We start from the raw sequence: 22329 nt of genomic DNA on the forward strand, positions 1-22329 counted from the left end.
CACCAGTGACACTTGTCAACAAGTTGCTTGATGACTGGCTTGACTCACTGTTATGGTTCGAGACTCCAAATGCAGTATTGTCATGATAACTGAGTACTTTGGAACAGCACCCATTTTCTGGTCCATTTAATGTGCGAGCTAATGATAACAGGCATGCATTGACTGGTTTTCTCCATGATCACAAGTATTCTGCATGTAACCCTGATGTCATCCACAAGTCCTCAGATGAAGATTGAAAACAATGTGTGATTCAATCAGAAACCTGCACAGGATTGTAAATCAATCACAGTGACTGTGTTGTGATGATGAAAAAATTTCAATGTTGCATCATTCCTGATCCCTTTAACTGGCAATATGCAGCTTTCTTAACTGACATAAATGCTTTTATGATTATGTCTTTTGTAATGCCCTTTTGTTTGTTACAACATTTTCAATATCTTGCAGCTTGCAACAGGCAAGGCTTAATAAAACATTCACCTATAGCTTTTTGAACTGTTTACTAATATTTTATGTTATCATGCCTCTTTAAGGAGTTACATTTATGCATAATGAGAAACAAGATACAGCATAAAAGGGCTGCCACTTGACCACTTGTTAGTAATTTCCTTCATCCCAAATTATCGTGCAAGATAATGCTAGAGAATATCTTTACTACCAGAGATGCTGCTGTATTGCACTCTGTCCTAAAAGCCGATATTGAGTCAAGTCCAGGAAGGGAGGGGTTGATGCAAAGCGTATTTGCCTTTTGAGGGAACATGGCCTCCTCAACTCTTGACAAGCGACAGTGCTTTGCTGTAAATAGGTGTGCAGTGAAATAATTCTCCTTAGGAGACTATAGATGCAAGTTGTACTACCACTTGCTCCTCTCCTGTATAAGTAGGTTCTAAGGTGTTAGGTTTTTGATGACATTTTAAGTATGGTAGAAATACTATTTTTTTTCTCTTTGTTTGCCACACTAATTTGTGCTAATATGGTATTGTATGTGATTAGTTTAGTTTGTTTTCAAATCACCTATCCCAAAAGCATTGACACCACCTCAACTATGTATTTGGCTTCCTTTGCACATTCAAGTGTCGTTGCATTGAACTAAGTTCACTCATGTCACCCATAGGAGTGAAAACCAACCATGTAGAGCTAAGCCAAAGTTTTAGTTTCTGCAACAGAGAAACTAAGAGCTGCACCTTGCTCCTGCAGATGAGGCATTCATAGGTTTACCGTCAGTAGTGTAGCCAGCAGTACAGTTTGTAGTGGTGGGCAGCATGCCGCCAGCAGGATTAGGAAATGCACTCTTTGTCACCCACAAGAGAGCAGCCTGAGCTGCCAGTGTGTTGGACTGGGTAGTATGATAAAGTAGGGCCACCAGGAGGATTAAGCATTCTAAGCACACTATTGCCTTGGATGTGGAACTCTTGACGTTCTTACTCCTTCGCTAACATGGCTGCCAAGCTTCTTCCAGTGACAGTCGGATTTACAAATTACATTGCTTACGGCAATGAGCAAAATACAGCCCCCTTTTGGCAAAGTCAGAATATGATATATTTCTAGCTTCTTCTTTCTGAGAGAGCCATTTCTCAAAGAGAAACACTCTAAGAGGTTCCCCTATGACTTGTTCAGCATTGCTCCAAAGCACAACAGTTACTGAGGGTCCTCAGGCTACCCTTGCACTTTGCTTCTCCAGGAGAGAGCATTGCTTGTGTAGCCCTTGTTCGGGTCCTATTTGCATAGTATTCACTTTTTCCCATTACCTGCTTCCCTACTGTTGCTAGCACGGCCCAACATCCATTGACTGTGAAGGCAAAACCACCTTCTCCCTGCAAGTAGAATGCAAGATGTGTGCTGGCAAGGTGGCTACAGCTCTACAATCTTTTTTTAATTTTGTTTTTCTATCCCATGGTTCACTGAGATCTTGGTCACTGGAGGAGTGAGACTACAGGGGAGATTCTAAAACATTTTGATCTGGGTTAGCGTCACCTGAACAAAATGTTTTTTTCCTGATTCACTTTCCAGTGAAAAACTTGTTTTTAGATAGAAAGTACCCAAAAGTAATGCAAAGGAGAGCAAAACGCTGCTTTGAATTACTTTGCTTCAAGGGGCGTTCCATGGTTGGTACATGGGTGTTTACATGCAACCACCCATGCTTTTTGATGCTAAACTCTATCGACTAACATTAGTAGACAGGGCTTAGTGCCAAAAATTAACACTGATGTTTTTCACTTGTCTAGCCATAGTATTTTGTGCAAGAAGGCTACCCTTCCTATACAAAACCTATGGTAGACTCAAGCATGCACCCTAGCACTATGGCGTTAAGGTGTTTGCCTGGTTCATGGCAGCTGAAATCATTGACGACGCTAGGGAGAGGAGAGAGCCAGATCTCTGTGAATATGAAGCTCTCCTGCTCTCTCCCTGTCACGCAGCGCAGCATGTTTGGCTGCTGTGCTGCTTTCTGTGACACCTTTGAGAATCTTCGCCTACACGCCTTCCAGAAGTGCAGGTGGATGAAAATGAAGTTGGGAGAGGGGAAGGCGTGAACTGGAGTAAATGGCACTGAGACCACATTAATTGCTATTGTATTTTTGCTCTTATGTCCCTCAGTGCCCTCTTGGTGGACTTAAATCTCTGTTGCTTCTTCGTTACTAGAAACGAGCATACTACAATGTCTTTCCTGTGAGCAAATTCACCGTCTGCCAATGGTAGAACTATTTATGGAAAAATAATTTTCACTAAAATTAGAAGACGACTCAGGCCCACATTTACTAAATTCTCACGCAGCTCAGAGCAGCATCCAAAAGAACTGTGCTATGCTACGTGAGAAGGAGGGGGCAAGAGAGCACCACATTTACCCTAGCGCCAGTGCAGAAATCTGCTGCTACACACGCACCTTTGTGCCATAGTGCAAGGATGTGTGCCTGGGTCTAGCATAGGTATCCTTTCAGTACAAAATACTGTGCGTAGACACACTTTAAAACTTTTCCTATGTTGTATGTGTGCTGCACAGTGCAGCACGCATATAAAGTCGGAAAAGAAAGGAGAAATGAAACATTTTTCCTTTCAACACCTGCTTTCAAATGCTGTTAACTTTTAGCGCAAAACCCTGTCTACTATTGTTTGTAGATAGAATTTTGCATCAAAAGGTACGGGTGGTTGCATGGGAACACAAATGTACCACCCATGTACCACCCATGTAACAACCCCTGGGCGCTAAGTTACACAAAGCAGTAATTTGTGCTGTTATGCGTTACTTGTAGGGCACTTTCCAGAGCAAAACAAGTTTTTCTCTGGAAAGTAAATAGGTAAAAAAGATTTTGTATCGATTTGCTTCATTTTGTGAGTCAAAAACGACGTAAAAGGTTAGTAACTATACCCCTCATTGTTTAAACTTAGCCTACACATACCTTGTAATTTGTTCAAAAAACGGACACACGCTAATCCTAACTTTGCCTGGTACAGCATTGGCAAAACCCTACATTCATTTAGAAATACTTCTTTAAAATATAGCCACAGGCATTGTTTTACAGAAACGTCATTCATAAACAAAATTAGAAGCGGTGATCCAACTCGGCAACCTCCCATTGTGGGTAAGTAGTCTCTGCCTGTCTTCATTCAATGAATCTTTTTCACAGTGCTACCTCAAATCGTGTCAATGCAAAATAACACCATTAGTAAAACCAGAGTTACCTGCACGTAGGCAGTGAAGCGGGCATAAAGACAGTCCTGGATGACATGATTGTTCTGGTGGTGTGGGTGCAGAGTACAGCTGATAGAGCCAGTATGGAGCACATTGTGCAGGGCCTTGGGAGTCACCCTTGCATCATCCTGCCGAACAGAGAGCTGGTACTGACTTGGAGCCGAGGCCAACAAGGTAAACAAATGTTTTCTCCCTTAGAAAAGAGTCCCAAAGGGATGAACGTTGTGGCTCACATTCTCCCAGGGCTTTTGCCTTCAGTTCTTACCTTGCTCCGAAGGATATACTCTCAAGAAATTAGAAAATATCTGCCAAGCCCAACGATAAGCTGAATAAACTGACTGAGTTTACGCATAAATTGGAAAAGAGAATGATGTGATGGAAGGTACCATTAGAGTTCAGCGAATTCAATTTTTGTAAGAAAGACCAAGATTCAGCAGATAAAAGTTGGAAGAAAGTACCGAATGTATAGAAAAAACTGTGAAATATATGAGATCTAGAAATTTGCACGATCGGATTTCTAACTGGAGCTGAAAGGGGCAACCTTCCATTTTTGTGCAATCCTGGCTTGAAGAGCAACTGGGTCTTGTGAAGGAGTTCCCTGAAATCGAGGTGGTGAGTTGTTATTGCATTCAACTTGGAAGAGAGTAGCCCTGAGGGGATTTTGTGTTGCAACTTTCATGGTCATATGGATCATTCCGGAGGGACAGGATAAAATCCTGGATAAAGCATTGAGAAATAAAAATATCATCTTTATTTAATTTGCTGTTGCCAGATTTTAGCCAGGCAATAGAGAAAATTAGAAAGAACTTGGCCATTAAGAGGGCATTCATAGGCTTTGGCTTAAAAGTTATGATTGCGTTCTCAATCTTACCAAAACCTACCTAAAGTGAGAATTATAAAGTCTTCTGGATCTCTGAAAGGCCCAACAGAAAATGAGCAGCCACTACAAGTACCAGAAGAGGGGTTTCGATATTAGAGGAAGGAGAGGTTGTTCTGGCGGAGTCTGCTTGGGTAAAAGCCCCAGTAGCCAGTGTTTACTTTATTCAAAGTTTAAGTTGCTCAATGCAGATGTTTACTTTTCCCTTGGTTCGTTTTTGAGGATTCCAATAAAATTGAATAAGGACTGGAGCCATTTTATGGAGAGGAAGACTGCAAGATACTACTTGTTCTCTGTGCAAAACAAAAGCTGGATTATTGGGTGGCAATGAAGTCTTTTGGGAAAGGTGTCCTAGATCACAGATATTTAAGCAGTTTGCACCACAACGGGCAAGGCTAAGAACAGTCAATGTATGTTTTATATTTTTTGCAATGAATAGGGCATCTGCTGGGGCTTGTTATTTTACCCTGTACCATAAGTGAGTTGTGTTTCCGTTGTGTAACTAATTGAAATGTATTTCAAAAAGTGCAGTCACCTTCAGCAATGATGAGGAAACACAGGAAATGCAGAAGCCATCGGACCAACATGTCGCCAAGCACCTGAAACAAAAAAAACATTTCAGTTCACTTATAGGATCTAAACTCCAGCCCTCCTCTTTGGAAAAATATTGCTATCATATTAAAATACCTAAAAGGAGCTCTTTTGTAGCTCACATAATTATCTTCCAAATGGTGTCGTAATGTGACTCTCTCCCAATACATTTCCGTGAAGAGTCTCCATTTAAAAATTTCTTACACAGAAGTCGTACAAATCAGGACATAGTGGGAGGCAGTTCTCCCATTTATCACTGTAAAAAGTAACTGTACATGCATATATACTTAATACAAGGTGACTCTAACTGCATTAGATAGGAGATACTCATCCCATTATTATAAGTCACAGTGAGATTTAAAAGGTACTTTTTAAAGTGCTTCTGTCATTGTTCAATTTGTTGATGCTTTCTAACATGGTCATTTTATATTTTCGTTTTGCTTCAATTGAGTTCTCCGTAGAAGCTGCCTGTTTCTTTACTACATTGCACTTGCAGCTTTGACAGCTAACATATTTTATTCTTTACTTTCATTTAGGAGCTTTCAGTCAACCACCTTTTGCCATTGGCTTCTTTTGTGTTGGAACCTTCTGCCATTCGCTTGCAACATCGTCATTCACATCTTGAATCAAACCACTGGAGTATTTTGGTTTACAGTTTGTCTTTCGTGCTTTATGTGTGTTCTTTTGGAATGCATATTCGAGTATTTTGCAATCGTCCAGAGGCCGGGTAGCATTTGGCAGCGAGTGCTGTCAAAGGATCTTGAAAAAAAAATACTCCTGAATAAGGTCGCTCTTTTTCTTTAGTATTCTTTTTTGCTTTTGTAAGCGCTCACTCCCCGGTGCAACATCGCTCAGTCATTGATTGTGAGTATGGCAGCACACAGCTAAAGAAGGGATCATCTACTTGTCCCTTTACGATTCACTGGCCTAAGCTGCCTGTGCCAAAGTCTCGGTGACCATCCCCCATCATTGGCCTGTGATTAGCTAAGTTTGGGTGTTGTGGGATCTTTGGTACAGGGTGCTAAACCTTTGCACCCACTCCTATTTTCATCTGACCAATGGGATGTTCCCAGTGTTACATGTCATGTTACACACACCTTTTGATGCCACGTCAAGTGACCCAACTCCTGGAGATAACTATTACCTCTTGGTTAGCACTCTAAGCCCTACCTCAGTTCCTGGATAAATGGTGGACATTGACACATATAGAAGGACACATACACGTGTTCGCATTAGAGCACACACACACACACGTGCAAACACACACACAAGCTCTACCTAGCCCCACATATTGGCAAAAGAGTTTTGATCAGGATAAAAGTAGATGGTGGACATAAGACATGCATGGACATCATCTTTCTGCTGCCTCACGAGACCACCTTGTGGCACTCACGGTTAGCGGAAACACCATGTATTGAGTATGGTGCTGCCATCATGTGCCGCTCTATTGTTATTAGCGAGCTTTGTCACTGTATGTTATCACAAACATGTTAAATGTTGGCGCTTTTTAGGGCCGAGCAGGCAAGCGCTCTGGCCTCTGTTGTACTTGCTCTGTGGCTTTTAATCACACCCATGTCACACCCGTCACTTTCAGTGGTTCGTGAACTTGCCTTTTAAAGTTCACTTGGTTTCATTTCTGAAAAGCATGCATACCTCATGCCTTTTCCGGTGTTTAGCCCTCCTCAAGCGCATCGGCCAACTACTGAAAACATACGAGGCTCCATATTTTCGGCATGATTTCTGGACTACTTTTTCTTTCTATTTCCTACACAACGCGATCTCACTGGGTTTTACACAGCACGATCACGCTTGGTTTTTTTTTTTCATATTTTTTTGTAAATTTCCCTCATCCCCATCCACAGTCCCACCCGCCCTCGCCTTGAGATTTGCAGCGGCCGGCTCTGTTCATTACACTAGACGTCAGTGCCTAGGAGTCAGAGGTCCCTGCTGCGCCCATTCACACCCAGCCGCTGGCCTGCTCAAGCAAGCCCAAACAAATGTTGAAGTGCGGCCATAAATCAGGGGGCAATTTCCCTTCTTCACACCACAAGTGACCATTTTCGTTCCCTTTCTAATGCCCCTCCATAGCTCTCAACCACTTGTACCATTTGTTTTTCGCCTCTGCCCCGCCTTTTAACAGTAGTGCAGACTGTGAAGATGCAACCATCGCATGCAACAAAGGCAAAGCATTAACATCTCTATGGCAGCATCGATTTAATACACTTCTGTCCTCCAAATAGCACGTTGTTGCCACTTCCTTGCGGTTTTATGCAGTGTTGAGCGTGCTGTTGTGCCCTCCCTCACGTCCCACATGAAGCAACTAGTGAGCAGTAAGGTTACCGGCGATGCAGCCTCTGGTAATCCTTCATCTGACTTGTTTGCGTGTTCTTCATCCAGACTTGAAATGTCTCTCTGCCTTCAGAGATGCGTTTCACTCAACCTGGTCTGGTGTTACATGTTTGGCTACTGTTATCGGACATAAAGGTCACGCCCAAAAAGATCGCCATTCTCCTGTTTTTGTGGGGCATTTCGACTTTCTGCTACATGCTCCCTGCCTTACAATATGTATTTAGAGGTGGATTGATAGCTCTTCTTCACAAACGGGGCATCCTGTCGATGGTCTTTTTATTCAGATATTCCGTTGTGCCTTCCCTCACGTCTCACATGATGCAACTAGTGAGCAGTAATGTTACCGGTGAGGAAGCCTCTGGTAATCCTTCATCTGACTTGTTTGCGCGTTCTTGGTACAGACTTGAAATGTCTCTCAGGTTTCAGAGATGCGTTTCACTTAACTTGGTCTGCGTGTCACGAGTTTGGCTATTGTTATTGGACATAAAGGCCAAGCCCAAAAAGATCGCTAATCCCCTGTTTTTGTGGGGCATTTCGACTTTCTGCTACATGCTTCCCACATTGCCATATGCTCATAGAGGTGGATGGATAGCTCTTCTTTACAAAAGGGGCATCCTGCCGATGGTCTTTTTATTCAGATATAGTGCATGGGATTTTGCTGTACTCTACAGGGGGTACACTACAGAGGCGGTAGCATCATACAACATTTGGCATTTGTTCCTTGAGTTTTTGGCTCATAGTGGTATTAATAGGAAAGGGAGACGCCATTGTTTACTGAAGAAAGGAATCCACATTCAACTTATGACCCAAGTCATTTACTATCCAAAGGCTTAAAATAATATTGTTAAGCACAATGCACTTTCTTCTTGTGACTAGTGCCGCCCTACACTACATTGTAATCAAACTGACAGGCACATAAATACATTACTTTTACTTTTCCTTAGCTCTAGGATCGGTCCTAGTGCATGAGTGGAATATAGGCTGTCAGATTTGTATTTGTGTTACTTAATTCCAAGTAACTACATTGTTGTTTGGCACAATGAACCTTCCTCACTTGCACTTTTCTGCCATCCTTGCACTCTTTTCATTTTTGGATGCAGATAGAAGAAGTAGGTAAATCGAAGTGCTTTAATTATATGCAGGGCCACTGGAATTATGTTGCAGGGAAAAAGCAAATTATGATGCAGGGTTGACCAATTTATGTGGCAAGAAAAGTCCAGTTATGAATTTACAGTGCCAATACCTCTAACCCATTGCATTGCAAATGCTTGTTAATCTTCTGACAGCATACACTAATTGACTGCCATACTGACTCATGTTAAAACACACCAGTAGAAGATAATACAAAATAACTTGTTATTTTAAAAAAAAAAATAGATTTTATTTATACATTGAATTCGACCAAGGTGCTTTATAAAGCATTCTGGATGCAATCATTACCAAATCACATTGAGAAGATGAGAGATTCAGGTGCACATATCAGAATCTTCACCTGTAACCTGAGGGTCGTACAAAGATCATAAGAGTGAGTTTTATTACGGAGTACGGAGCTTTGTTAAATCCAGGGTCTATTCGAAACTGCACTTTGTCATGAAGTTTCACTTTATTCCTTTAAAATGTCACAAAATTATTTTTTGAGGTCAAAATTTAATTTTCGGCATCTCACTTGACTTTTTAATGCAAGAAGTACAAGTCGCTCAAAAATATCTCATAAGATACTGTCAGGAGACTGTTTTTTTGCAGAAATTGCCTGACACTGAGAAACGTTCTACATGAACCAGTCTCCCCTGGGTAAAAAACCTGTAAAGTGGCCTAATGCCAAATATGTTGAAATTGCATAAAATTCAAGTAATGTGAGATTTGTGAGTTTAGAGAATTTTGCTTGGATCGTTAAAACTTGACAGAAGCATTATTAAAACATACATGCAAGGCTTCATTAAAGTGATCCAATAGCAACAGCACACATCCAAAGTTGAAAAACGGTTACACTTTGTAAAGCACAGAATTTGTGCTGGATGTGTTACTTCTGTCAGCCTTAGGATGGTCTTTCCCCAAACGTTTTGCCTATACACAACTTAGTTTGCTAAATTCGTTGTTGTTGTCTTTTGGGCTCTGCAGCCTTCACCTGGGTCATATGACTGGGGCATGCCAAACACTGCATCGGAACTGCTGCACAACGCATCCCTGATGCAGGACTTCACATCGCAGTTCCACAGCCCATTGGTGCCGCCAGTGCACAATGCATCTCCTTGCAAGGATCTTGCATCACCCCCGCATCCTCCTAGAACCATGCATCACCTACCACAGCTCCCAGGAACTGCAGGTGCATGACCAATCTCCATGAAAGGACCAAGGGCCTGATTTATACTTTTTTAGCACCGCATTTGTGTAATTTTTTTACGCAAAAGCGGTGCAAACGTACAAAATTCAATTATATTTTGTAAGTTTGGCCCGCTTTTGCATAAAAAAATTCTGCAAATGCGGCGCTAAAAAAGTATAAATAAGGCCCCAAGTATCACCCACCACAGCTCCCCAGACCTGGTGCTGTGTGACACATCGGCTCGTGAGGTCCTTGCATCGCCTCTGCTGCATGACGCATCCTCAATAGCCTATTTTGGTCCCCGTAGCCAGCCAGAGCTCCATCGCAGTCACTCTAAACTTGCTAAACAGTGCAAAAGTGCTTGTGCTCTTGTCATGAAATATGGTAAAAGTGTTTTAAACCTGATTGGCATATTTAATTTACTTGTAAATCTCTAGTAAAGTGGTACAACCTATACTTAGGACCTGTAAATTAAATGTCACTAGTGGGCATATAGCACTCATTGCGGCATCCACTTTAGTAGCCCCTTAAACTGTGTCCCAGGTCTGTCACTGCAGCCTGAATGCAGTTCTAGGCTGCCAATTTGACTTGGCAATATAGCCCAATTGTCAAGCCTTAAACTCCCCTTTTATTGCATATAAGTCAACCCTAAGGTGGGCCCTAGGTAGTGTTGCGTAAATTCTCATTATCCTAATGAGACTACTGGATTTGGGCAGCAGAATCAACTGGATTGTAGAGTACTGAGTACAATCCCACACCACGTGACACCTGTCGGCCTAATCCAGGTTTTTCTTGCCAACTAGCAGTGCCTCATCTCCACCCAAGAGCAGGGATAATTGTGGCAAACGGGTACCTGACACAGCGGACTCCTCAGGGGAATCGTGGTCGATCAGATCTCATCCCTTTCTCTCCGTTACATTAGTCTCACACATACAAAGACAATAAGAAGCAGAGTATAGTTCAATAAGATTTATTGCAGTAACTGCATCTTAGATAAAATGGCATTTATTGCAATAACTAGGATGGTAAAACACACTAAAAGCAAAATTGTGAAAAGGAGAGTGAAACACAAAAACAGACCCACCATACTGTCACTAGGAATGATGTAGTTGTTTCCTACCTAAACTATGTTAGAGCACAGCGTGATAAGCCCTAATCCGCTATTCAGAGCTTTAGAAATAAGTTCCCTACGAACAGAAGAGGAAAGGCTGGCTGAATCTCCATCCTTTCAACAGTATCTGCCTTGATGCTAGTTGGGCAGGTGGGTTCATTGTCCAGTTTTGGATTGGTGTTTGTATCAAATCTTCTTAGTATTGGTAACTTTTTAAAAAATTCTCCATTTTGCTTTTTTTATTTTTCACCTTTTCGGAATGATTGATAATTCTTCTCCTTGTTGTTTATTATGCCTACTTAATTTCGATTCATCTTCCTTGTCATTCATCTTTTTAGTTTTTTAAAAAAAGTGAGCAGCATGGTGGGGAGATGAATACTGAGGGTTGTTGTTGGACCTCTGATATTTCATGGAATAGTTTCTGTGGTGAATAGATATTTCCTAAGATTGTTGGCTACTGCTTTTCTTTATCGTTATTGAATTGTCTTTTCCATGTTTGCGTGGCTCATGATCTTATTTGTTTCATATTGTTCTATGCTAATTTACACTTATTAACCTCAATAGCGGTTTGCTTTTGTACAAACTTTCCATGCACATCTTGTTCGATACCATTTTGTTTAGCAAAGGATTTTAATGTTACAGTTAAAATTTCATGATTATTGTCTGAATCACATGTAGTTTTTTCAGTGAGCGACAGCATTGATTCAAGAGTTCTTTGAAGCGTGTGCAATGCTTCAGAAATGTGTACATATTCTCTTGGAGGGTGAAAAGAGCCATTCAGCATACGTTTGGGTGATAGGAATGATAATTACTACAAGTTGATTCTTCACTCGATGTACAATTGAAACATCCCATTGAATTCTTTGAGATTTTGTTCATTCTCTCTTGAGGTAACATACTAAAATCCACATCTTAGAGTGAAAGGGTAATACTCCTATCTGGTCTCTTCTGAAACATCATTTTTTATCATAGTTCCTTGAGAATGAATATTATTGGCTTCAGAAGACAAAGACGGATTGTTCAAAGAAGTATTCTCAGTATCTACTTTAGAAGTCATTCCTATGTCAGGGGATCTTCTGCTGCATTTTACTTCCTTTTTGGGGAGTGTTTTCCTGTTGGTAAAGCTTTCATTTTACCGAAAAAAACATTCAGGAAAAGAGGGGAAAAGGCCTATTGATCCAACGTGGAGGAAGTTTTTCCTTCCTCCTATTAATTTAATATTCACAGGCAGCCTTTTCTACTGAATAGAGCAACCCCTTAGTTTGTTTAATGGCCATCATGTTTGTTAATTCACTACTTTTAGAACTATAAAATAGAAATCAAAATCACCACTTGCCTTGTATATCTCGATCACGGCCTCCACCCACAGAGAGTAGTTGTATTGATGCCTCAAGAGTCCTTCCAATTCAAGAGCAGACTTCTTTCTTATGATGGAAGCCAGTTTCTACATTTTAACTCTGCAAAAGCTATTTCCAAATTTTCTTCCTTGAAGGTGATAGAGATATGGCCATGGAGCTTCTGCTGCCTGCTGTTTCCCACTTAATGCTTTAGGTTCTGGGCTGCAGTGCTAAAGTGAGGGCTCAAACCCAGTTCCCCGAGGTGGGGCCCTGATGATCTGCACAGCCTCGCTGCACCTCCAAAATGAGCAAAGGAGACACAGCACCCCTTCAGCAACCCCCCTCACACTAAAAAACTGCCATCTGGCTCAGCCAAATCTGCCACACTGCAGGAAATGCAGTAATTCAGTGGCAAGGAGGGAGTACAGATAGTAAGTGGTGGTCCATAAATGGTGGTTTAGTAATGCTTGCTCGTTGGTGGCAGATAGAGGCCATCTGAATGTGTGTTGTGTTGCTTTAAAGGCACTATCTTGCATTTCAAATGTATTCCATTAGACTTTAACCACCCGGAGTAGTCATTCTACACAATGGCATCAGTGCATATAGCGCACAACCTTTGGGGTGGGACTGTCAGTCAGTTCTGTATTTCTACTGATGCTTCAGCTCAAAGGCACGCAAAAAGTCACAAGAGTGCTGCAAATTTTGGCGCTGTGTCACATTGATAGGACTTAGAGGCACTGGACCTGAAAGGATTCTGAGATAGAGGCACTGGACCTTGCTGTGCTCCTCCCAGAGCAACACATAAACAAAACTTGTGCTCTCACCATTCTTTTCAGGCCTGTCTGAAGCTTTCGTGGAGTTCAGGTCAAAACCTTTATGTGGGGTCCACTCTAGTTTTAATCCAAGGAGGCAGGGAAAAGTTTCCAGTTTTACTGTATGCAGATTATTCTGTCTTACTCTTCCAACACCCTAATGGTCTTAGAGCTTTATTTCAGGAATTTGTGTCCTTTATGAGGTCATTAGGCTTGGTTACTAACTAAGCAAAAACATACATTATGGTCTGCAAGCCCAAAAGCATAAGATGTGGGGCATATTATTACAAGCCCATCATTTTGCCCAGGCTCAAGACTTTTCTTATTTGGGCACAGTTATGGATACGTGGAGAAAGTGGTGACCCTTTAATACTAGACTGCATCAGAAATTTTTAAGCTTGGTGGGGTATACTTTTAGTTTGGCCAATCATATTGGGAATAAACAAGTATCCCTCCTCCAGGAGATCTATAGGAATAAGTGTCTCACAGTCCTTACATATGGCTCAGAAACTAGGGGATACTCTAATAAAAGTCCCCTTCAAAGTGAGCAAAAAACAGTGTTCAGGCGAATTCTTGGTGTTCCACCTGCTTGTTCTACCCTTCATCATGCACCAGTGGCTGCGGATGGATTATGTTGAGGGCATGATTGAGTTGGTCCTCTTGCTTATGTGGTTTTCGATTTGGTTAAACCCTCATGCTTCACTAAACAGGGATATCATCAAGGATTGCCTCTTGTGTGAGAGAGACCTGAAAATCCCCTGGTTTAGATATATCAAGTCAGAACTGACGAAGCTGGGTAGGTTGACTCTTTTCACCAACCCAACCACTATATCTAAAACTCACTCGGCATGGGTCAGAAGAGCATTTAGGTCAAGGACAACAGCTCCTAGGGAAGAACCAGAACTTAGTAAACCAATATTTAGGGAGTATGTGGAACTGCATAGTTCTCTATCCCTGGAACCTCATTGGAACAGATTCATGGGACAGACTACTACTAACCAGGTTCAAGCTTGGTTTCTTGAGGTAGCGTCTCAGATCCTCCCTCGGCCAATTCAAGTATTAGTATGTCCTTGTGATAAATCCCCCCCACAATGCATGCTGCATTTTACTTTCTTTTGTTAAATTTACCTTGATTTCACTAAAAGGTTTTCAATTCCCATTATCAGGTTGCAGTGAAGCAGAAATTCAAGACTACATTTGGTCTATTTGCAGCAACTCTGTTCCCCATCTAACTGTTAATATGTGCTCGTTTTTACAATGTGCAATCAACAGAAGGAAATCATTGATGTTTTAAAGGAATCAAACCTTCTCAGTGGGTTGAAATACCAGGCTCATAGAGACATGTATTGTGACTGTTGATTTTTAATGGAAAGTTATTTGGTCGAGCATGTGGTTTTTACTTTGGGATGCGTTTTATCTTCTATTATCTGATTTTTGCTTTTTAATCATAGCTAATGTCCTTGGAAGAAGGATAGAATCTAGCACTTTTGTTTCAACCTTATTTTTTTGAATGGAGGACTTCAAGTGGTATGAATGAATCCTGTAAACCATGAATATGTTATTGTGTGGCACTGTTTACATTTTGCTAGGTGTTAGAAATCGGGTCTCTAGTTGTCAGTCAGTTTACTCCCTGTCCAAGTAGGGACCCTCACTCTAATCAGGGTAAGAGAGATACACAGCTCAGATAGTCCCTGCTCACCCCCTTGATATCTTGGGACACGAAGTAAGGCTTATCTCAGAGGTAATTCATAAAGTATTTGACCAAACACACCCAGTAACACAGTGAAAACATCATAAAAGGACTCCACACCAGTTCAGAAAAATAACCAATATTTATATAAATCAAACAAGACCAAAATGACAAAGATCCAACAAATACAAGGAAAGATATGATTTTTTCAAAGTATAAAGAGTCTTAATCCACAGAAATGGATGCTTTGTTTTAGCAAAAAGTACCTGGTATGCATCAAAGATAAAGCTGCACGGGTGGGCGTGCATCGCAAAAGCAAGCAAAGCATCGATTCCTTACTCGCAAGTGAGGCCGTCCGTCGATTCTTTCACCATCCGGGCAAGCGATGAGTCGATTCTTTCCTCGCAGGGGAGAGATGTGTTGTTTTTTGTACAAGCAGTGTCAGGTCGTTGCGGTGATGTTGCAGGTTGTGATGCCCAGGGACGATGCATGGAAAATCCAGACGCACAGCAGCGATGAATCCACCCGGAGCTCGTAATGTGCCGATTTTTATCATCACAGCTTAGCTTTTTCAGCCACAGTACATGCGCTGCATTGATTTTTCTGCCGCTCAGCTCTGGTGCGTCTATTTTCGCCTTGGGTTCACCAGTTTCTCTTTTCATGGGCCCAGGAACTGGATGTAGCACCACTTGTCAGTGTAGGGGTTTCAGCAAGTGAGCCCAGGTGCTGGTAGATGAAGTCTTTGATGGCCCTGAGACTTCAGAACAAGAGGCAAGCTCAGTCCAAGCCCTTGGAGAATCTTCACAAGCAGGATGCACAGCAAATTTCAGTCTTTGTCCTCCCTAAAGGCAGAAGGAGCAACTGCAGGCCAACCCAGCAAAGCACACACAGCAAAGGGGCAGTACTTCTCCTCCAGCTCTTCAGCTCTTCTCCTTGGCAGAGGTTCCTCTTGATCCAGAAGTATTCTAAAAGTCTGGGGTTGTAAGTCAACTACTTATACTCATGTATGTCTTTGAAGTAGGCACACGTCAAAGGAAAGTCTCTATTGCTCACAAGATCCTGCCTTGCCCCGGCCTGGTCCCAGCCACACTCCAGGGGTTGGAGTCTGCATTGTGTGATTACAAGCAAGCCCTTTCAGGTGCAGGTGTCAGCTCCTCCCTCCCAACTCTAGCCCAGGAGACTCATCAGTATAGGCAGGAAACACCTCAGCTCCCTTTGTGTCACTGCCTTGAGGGAATTCACAAACATCCCAGATGTGGATTCCACAGGCAGGCAAAGCCACAGAATGGTTGAGCAAGAAAATGCCCACTTCTCAAAAGTGGCATTTTCAAACAGAAAACCTAATAACCAACTCTACCAAAAGATGTATTTTTAAATTGTGAGTTCAAAGACCCCAAACTGCAAATCTCCATTTACTCCGAATGGGAAACTGCACTTAAAAGGAATTTAAAGGCATCACCCATGGGAGAGATAGGCATTTCAATAGTGAAAAACAAATTTGGCAGTATTTTACTATCAGGACATGTAAAACACACTAGTACATGTCCTACCTTTTAAATACACTGCACCCTGCCCATGAGGCTACCTAGGGCATACCTTAGGGGTGACGTACATGTAGTTAAAGGGAAGGTTTAGGCCCGGCATACTTGCCAGGTCGAATTAGTAGTGGAAGACTGTACACACAGACACTACCGTATCAGGTCGGAGACATGTTTACAGGGTTACTCATGTGGGTGGCACTATCAGTGCTGCAGACCAGCTAGTAGCATTTGATGTACAGGCCCTTGGTACTTCTAATGCACTTTACTAGGGACGTACTGGTAAATCAAATATGCCAATCAGAGATAACCAATCATAATTACAATTTATACAGAGAGCACTTGCACTGTAGCACTGGTCGGCAGTTTTAAAGTGCCCAGAGTACCAAAAACCAGTAAAAACGAAGTCCACACACAGTCACTAATACAGGAGTCAAAAAGACAGGGGAAACCACGCCAAGGATGCCAGCTCTAACAATATGTATGTGTTCCTGCCTTATTACAGTATATGTGTTTTTCTGGCTACTTTTGTAACGTGAAATTGAATTAATACAAGGAGTACCTTGTAAATAGATAAACACGTTTTGCATAAAAAGACAAAATATAAAGCATAGCAGGCATAGGACAACAGCAGGAAAGTGACGCCTGTGCCATCTTTACAGAAATCCAGCATGGTGAATGGAGTGAAGCATTTCTGACTCTACAGAAGAGGGAGTGCCATAAAGAAAAGAGTGCACTCCTCAATATGTGGATTTAAACAACACTTGTACTATATATGCCAAAGTTTTGAACCTGGTAAGAGTGAGATTTTGGAAATAAATCAGGGGAACTGATTTTCACAGTTGACTGAAATTGAAGAGGAGATTTAATGTGGAAGACACTTAAAAAAGCCACTTTGGACTTAATCATCATGTGTCGCCCACCTGAATTGGATCTGTTACCATGTATGCTAGTACCAAGGAAATGGCCAAATCTAGTGAAAATAAAAACTTTTTTTTTTTTGTATTTATTTATTTATACAAATTTACTATACAACAACAAAAAACAGCCCCAGGAGCTGGATAGATGTGCACACATAATATCGCAAGAGAACGCCAAAGGTAGAGTACAATAACTCAGGGATCCCAGCATGTCTAGATCAACAGATTCCGGCAGCCTCCCAGCCACCCAGGAATACAACCTCAAAAAGCACACCACTAGGGTAAACCAAGCAAAGCGCTCTCCAGGGCACAAACACAACCAACATCAACCATCATAAAGGTAGAGGCGGCAGAGCAGACACAAACAGCAGGGTCCACCATCGAGCAGCACATACAGCACTTGCAGGAAACAACATCTAATCCAGTCAATGCAAGTGTGCGATCTGTTACATAGAGCCAAAGCCCTCACAATTCAATCATGAGAGTCCAGGAAAGAGCGAAAAGGTGCCCAGATATCTCTAGGGCGAGAGCCCGCGGGGGCCTGCTCCCAAAAGATTGACAACTGCTCCTGACAAAACGCAGCATCACGCAGCCAGTCAGCCCTTCGCGGCGCCCTGCCCCACCCCCAGCACATCGCCACTCTTCTCTTTGCCAGTAAAAGCAGCATGCCCACCAGATGCCTCCATACCGGTGGCACCCCATCCATCAGCCCAAGCAACGCCAGCACAGGAGAAAAAGGCAAAACCAAGCCAGTCATTCCAGCAATGGCAAGCATCACTTCTTCCCAAAAGGTGCGCACCTCAGCACAGTTCCACGCCAAATGCAGAAAATCAGCATCCAGCGCATGGCAACGTTCAAAGCGTGCATCAGCGCGCATGCCCATATCACACAAGCCACGAGGTGTATAATATAACTGGTGAAGGAATTTAAAGTGTATGAGCCGCAGTCTGTAATTAGGCGACAGCATTCGCATGTGTGCACAGCAGCTTCTCCACATTTCCTCAGTTAACACCTCCCCAACATCCAGCTCCCATTTAGCCTTAGCAGCCACAACCACTGCCTTCCGCTGCTCCTGCATGCACCCATACAATCTGGTGATAAGCCTTCGCAGTGACTGCGCCCACCAAAGCAACTCAAGCGCCTGACAGGTCTTAGGCATGGCCGGGAGACCAGGAAACCGCACACAGAGCGTCGCGTAGACACGCAGTAAATATAACCTGTGCAGTCCATTATCAGCTCCAGACTGCAACGCCTCCTATGGCGAGAGCAGGCGCTCGTTCACAAACCAGTCCCCCAGCAATGACAGCTCAAAGGCAGCAAGAAACTCACGCAGCGAGCATCATGAGACCTCCTCTCATCTGCAACATCCAACACCAGCATCGCGGAGGCAAAGGGCGCACCCGTCCCCGACCGGCACACCAAAGCAGCCCAAGCTCCAGAAGTGCATGCCACGGTATCCATCCCCCCAGCACGAGTCCGAGACATACATCCAAGAACTCTTGTCAGTCGATCCAGCCACACCGAATCGCTCTCAGGCGCAAGATGAGGCAAATACTTTATAGGACAAATCCAAAAATACGCGAAATGGACCTGCGCACAGTAATAATAAAGCTCCGGGTCTGGGGCAGCAAAGCCCCCCATTTCGAACATCAGCGTCAGCTTCTCCCAGGCAATCCTAGGCTGCCCACCCGACCACACTAATCGCACCAAAGCAGATCTGAGCCTCCGAAGGAAACTCACAGTGAGCACCAACGGAAGATTGACAAAAAGATACAGGAACTTTGGCAGCACAACCATCTTAGCAATGCCGATGCGCCCAATAAGCGAAAGCGGCAACGTACGCCACACCTCAAGCCTGTCTTCCAGCCAAGCCACTAACCTGCCATAATTGACAAGCCACAGAGTCTCTACATCGCAGCTTAGCCATACTCCCAGATAACGGACCGGGCCCTCCGCCCATTCAACGGGGTAATGCGACAAGCAACACGCAGTACCACTAGTAAGGGGAAGCACCACCGATTTAGACCAATTCATTGTGATGCCAGAGAAGCCACCGAATCGAACAACCTCCGTCAGCAGGACATCAAGGTTCACGACCGGCTCCCGCACGTACAACGCAATATCATCCGCGTACAGCGAAATCAGAATCAGTCACTGCCGAAACTGCAGCCCCCTGTGGTTGTGATGCTGCCGTAAATAGGCCGCCAATGGTTCCATGGCGATAGCAAAAAGCAGCGGGGACAGAGGGCATCACTGACGAGTCCCCCAGGCCACAGGAAAGGGGGCCGAAATGCAGCCATTCAGCCTCAGTCTCGCAACCGGATCCGTATACAACAAGCAAATCAATTTTATAAATCGGACACTCATGCCCACCCTGCCCAACAGCGTAAATAAATATGGCCAGGCTAAGGAATCAAACGCCTTAGTCGTGTCTAAAAACACAGCAGCAGCCTCATCGTCTGCCAAAAGGCCACCCAGCACCGCGAAAAATGTACGCAGATTATGCATCGTCGACCGCTCCAGCACAAAACCAGACTGGTCCGGAAGCACCAGGCACGACATCAAGGGCTGCAAGACCAACGCCAACAACTTGGCCATAATTTTATTGTCCACATTAATCATAGATAGCTGGCGATATGAATCGCAGCTGTAAGGGTCCTTACCCGGCTTAAAGATCGTAACAATCAACGCCTCCCTCAGGGATGCAGGAAGAGACCCAGCCTCCAAGGCCTCGGCGTATACCTCCAGCAGATACGGAGCCAGAATATTGGCGTACTCTTTATAAAAGGCAGGGGTTAAGCCATCCAGTCCCAGGGCCTTATCTCCAGGCAGGCCACCAATAACTGCCTTAATCTCTTCCACCGAGAAGGGTTCATCAAAGTAAGCTCTATGAGCCTCATCGAACCAAAGCAGACTAATTTCTTAAAAATAAGCCTGCGCCGCTTCAAGATTTTGCCCATCGGGCAGAGTATAAATCCGCAAAATATTTCAGAAAAACCTTCATGACACCTTCCGTGCCTAGCACACATTCTCCCCCCTGCCCATCTATTCCAGTAACGTAACCACTCGCCCAAGGCTTACGCAGCATATTGGCCAGTGACCAACCCGCTCTATTGCCCTCACCATAGCGCCGGGCCCTGGCATATTTACCCAAAAAACAAACTTCCCGGTAAGCGGCCTCCTCATATCGAGAGATCGCCGCACGTAGAGCCGCCACCATCTCGCCAGCCCAGCCCGCTACCAATTTTGGCTCCAACTCCGATTAGGCAACTCCAGGTCAGCCAACTCCGGGCGTAACGCGTGAAGCACCCCATGCTGCTTAGAATGACCGCCTTGAAGGCCTCCCAAAGCGTTCCTGCCGAGTCAACTGACCCGCGATTCTCAGCAAGGAAATGCAAGATGGCCTCACGAATCTCTTCTCGAAACACCTCATCTCGAAGTGCCCCCTGTGGCAGACGCCAGGCAAACGCAGTACTCGGGGCCCCAGGTATGGAAAGTCGCAACTTGACCGGGGAGTGATCCGAGAGGGTCCGAGCCAAATGCTCCACCGATTGCGTCCACATCTCCACATCCCGAGTGCCCAGCCATCGTTCTAGGCGAGACCGGCTATTATGGACGTAGTTGACACACGTGCCCTCTCTCTTATCCCCATGCTTCACCCTCCATAGGTCAACTAGGGATCCATCGCTCATGACAGTCTTTAACGATGCAGCAGCAGCAGAATGTCGAGGCCTAGTTGCACTCTCCCGGTCTCGCTCCGTATCCAAAACAACATTAAAATCGCCCCCCCAAATAACAGTCCCACTTGCCATTAAGTCAACCAGGCGCCATACATCACAGAAAAAGCCAGGGTCAAGTGAAAATAAAAACTTGATGTGGATAAATGACAGTTACAAACAACCAATGACTGGTGGGTATGGCTAATTAAAATGTGAACGACACCCACAACAACCAATAGATGCTGTTTTACCCATCTGTAAGTGTAGAGGGTATAAACTCCTGTGTGGTAAAGATGTATCTAGCTAAACCTAAAAAGTGACACTGACTGTAATTGCTTAGCCACTATAAGTCAATAGGGACATAACATTAACAAATGAGTAGATGGCAATGTTTACTATTATTATTTTCAACAGTACACTATTCATTTACAGAAGCAGTGAGATCTCGTCAAGTTACCAAAATTGCCTTATTTTTCAACATCACGTGCATTAGGTGCAACTTCTATGCTTGGCTAATGTCAAAATATACAGGGTGTTGGGTTCAGCAGGTTTCACTGCATAGATTTTGTTAGTGGGTATAACCAAGCAGAACAGTTGTCAACTGTGATTTTGCTGCCAGGGCAGGATAATACTTAATGTTATGTATGGCTCTCACTGAGAGTCATTAGCTTGAATGACAAATTATAAATCGGAAATTCACTGTTGTGTTGGTGTGTTACAGATTTTGTAAGTCACTGTTGCTATGTCATCCAGGCTACTCTGGCTGGGCTTGGTAAGATCCTGTCAGAGTAGCACTGGAATGCAGGGAGCACAGCTTCTGAAGGAGAGGCAGAGAGAGTGGTCGGGGTAGGTGACAGGAGGTAGGGTATTTTTTTAATTTGGGACACAGAGGAGAGGCCATGGTGTGTATGGATCCTGAACTTCTCGACTGCCCCTGTGTAGCACTCAAAAGCAGGGGCAAATGACTTTGGGTCAGTGGCACACATAACATAAAATTATAGATGTGTAAAAAGTGAATTACGGGGATTTTTCTCACCTCAAGGTTCTGAGTGGCATTGTAGGTAACTCGAGCTTCGCTCTTGTTGCTATTTTATGTCACTCAGAATCTCTCAGTGAAAAGCATCCCTGAAATTCATGTTACCCATCTATAATTGTATATATTACAGATGCTTTGCACCTTGCTGAGCCAACTAATAGAATTCTAGAAAACATACTATTATGTTGCTTATTTTAGGACTATTCCAAAAACAAATCACCCTTACACACGTTTGGCTCTAGTGGCACTCCCTTTGCCTTTTATACAACTTTTCTGGGTTCTATGCCGTAAGAGAGTGGATTATTATTTGGTATAGGTGGTGGTCCATCTCGATGAATAGTGAG

At 43.5% G+C, this 22329-nt stretch overlaps 1 protein-coding gene across 2 annotated transcripts in view; it reads right to left on the reverse strand.

Moving 5' to 3' along the window:
• Positions 1-22329, reverse strand: part of LOC138302095 (trypsin-like) — an 89298-nt gene that overhangs the window by 43671 nt on the left and 23298 nt on the right. For both annotated transcript variants that reach the window (XM_069242480.1, XM_069242479.1), the window contains one exon: positions 5098-5161. In XM_069242480.1, the coding sequence (XP_069098581.1) occupies positions 5098-5161 (64 nt within the window). The remainder of the gene's footprint in view (positions 1-5097; positions 5162-22329) is intronic.

Source organism: Pleurodeles waltl, chromosome 6 (assembly GCF_031143425.1).
Source record: "Pleurodeles waltl isolate 20211129_DDA chromosome 6, aPleWal1.hap1.20221129, whole genome shotgun sequence".
In the NCBI taxonomy this organism is placed as follows: Eukaryota; Metazoa; Chordata; class Amphibia; order Caudata; family Salamandridae; genus Pleurodeles; species Pleurodeles waltl.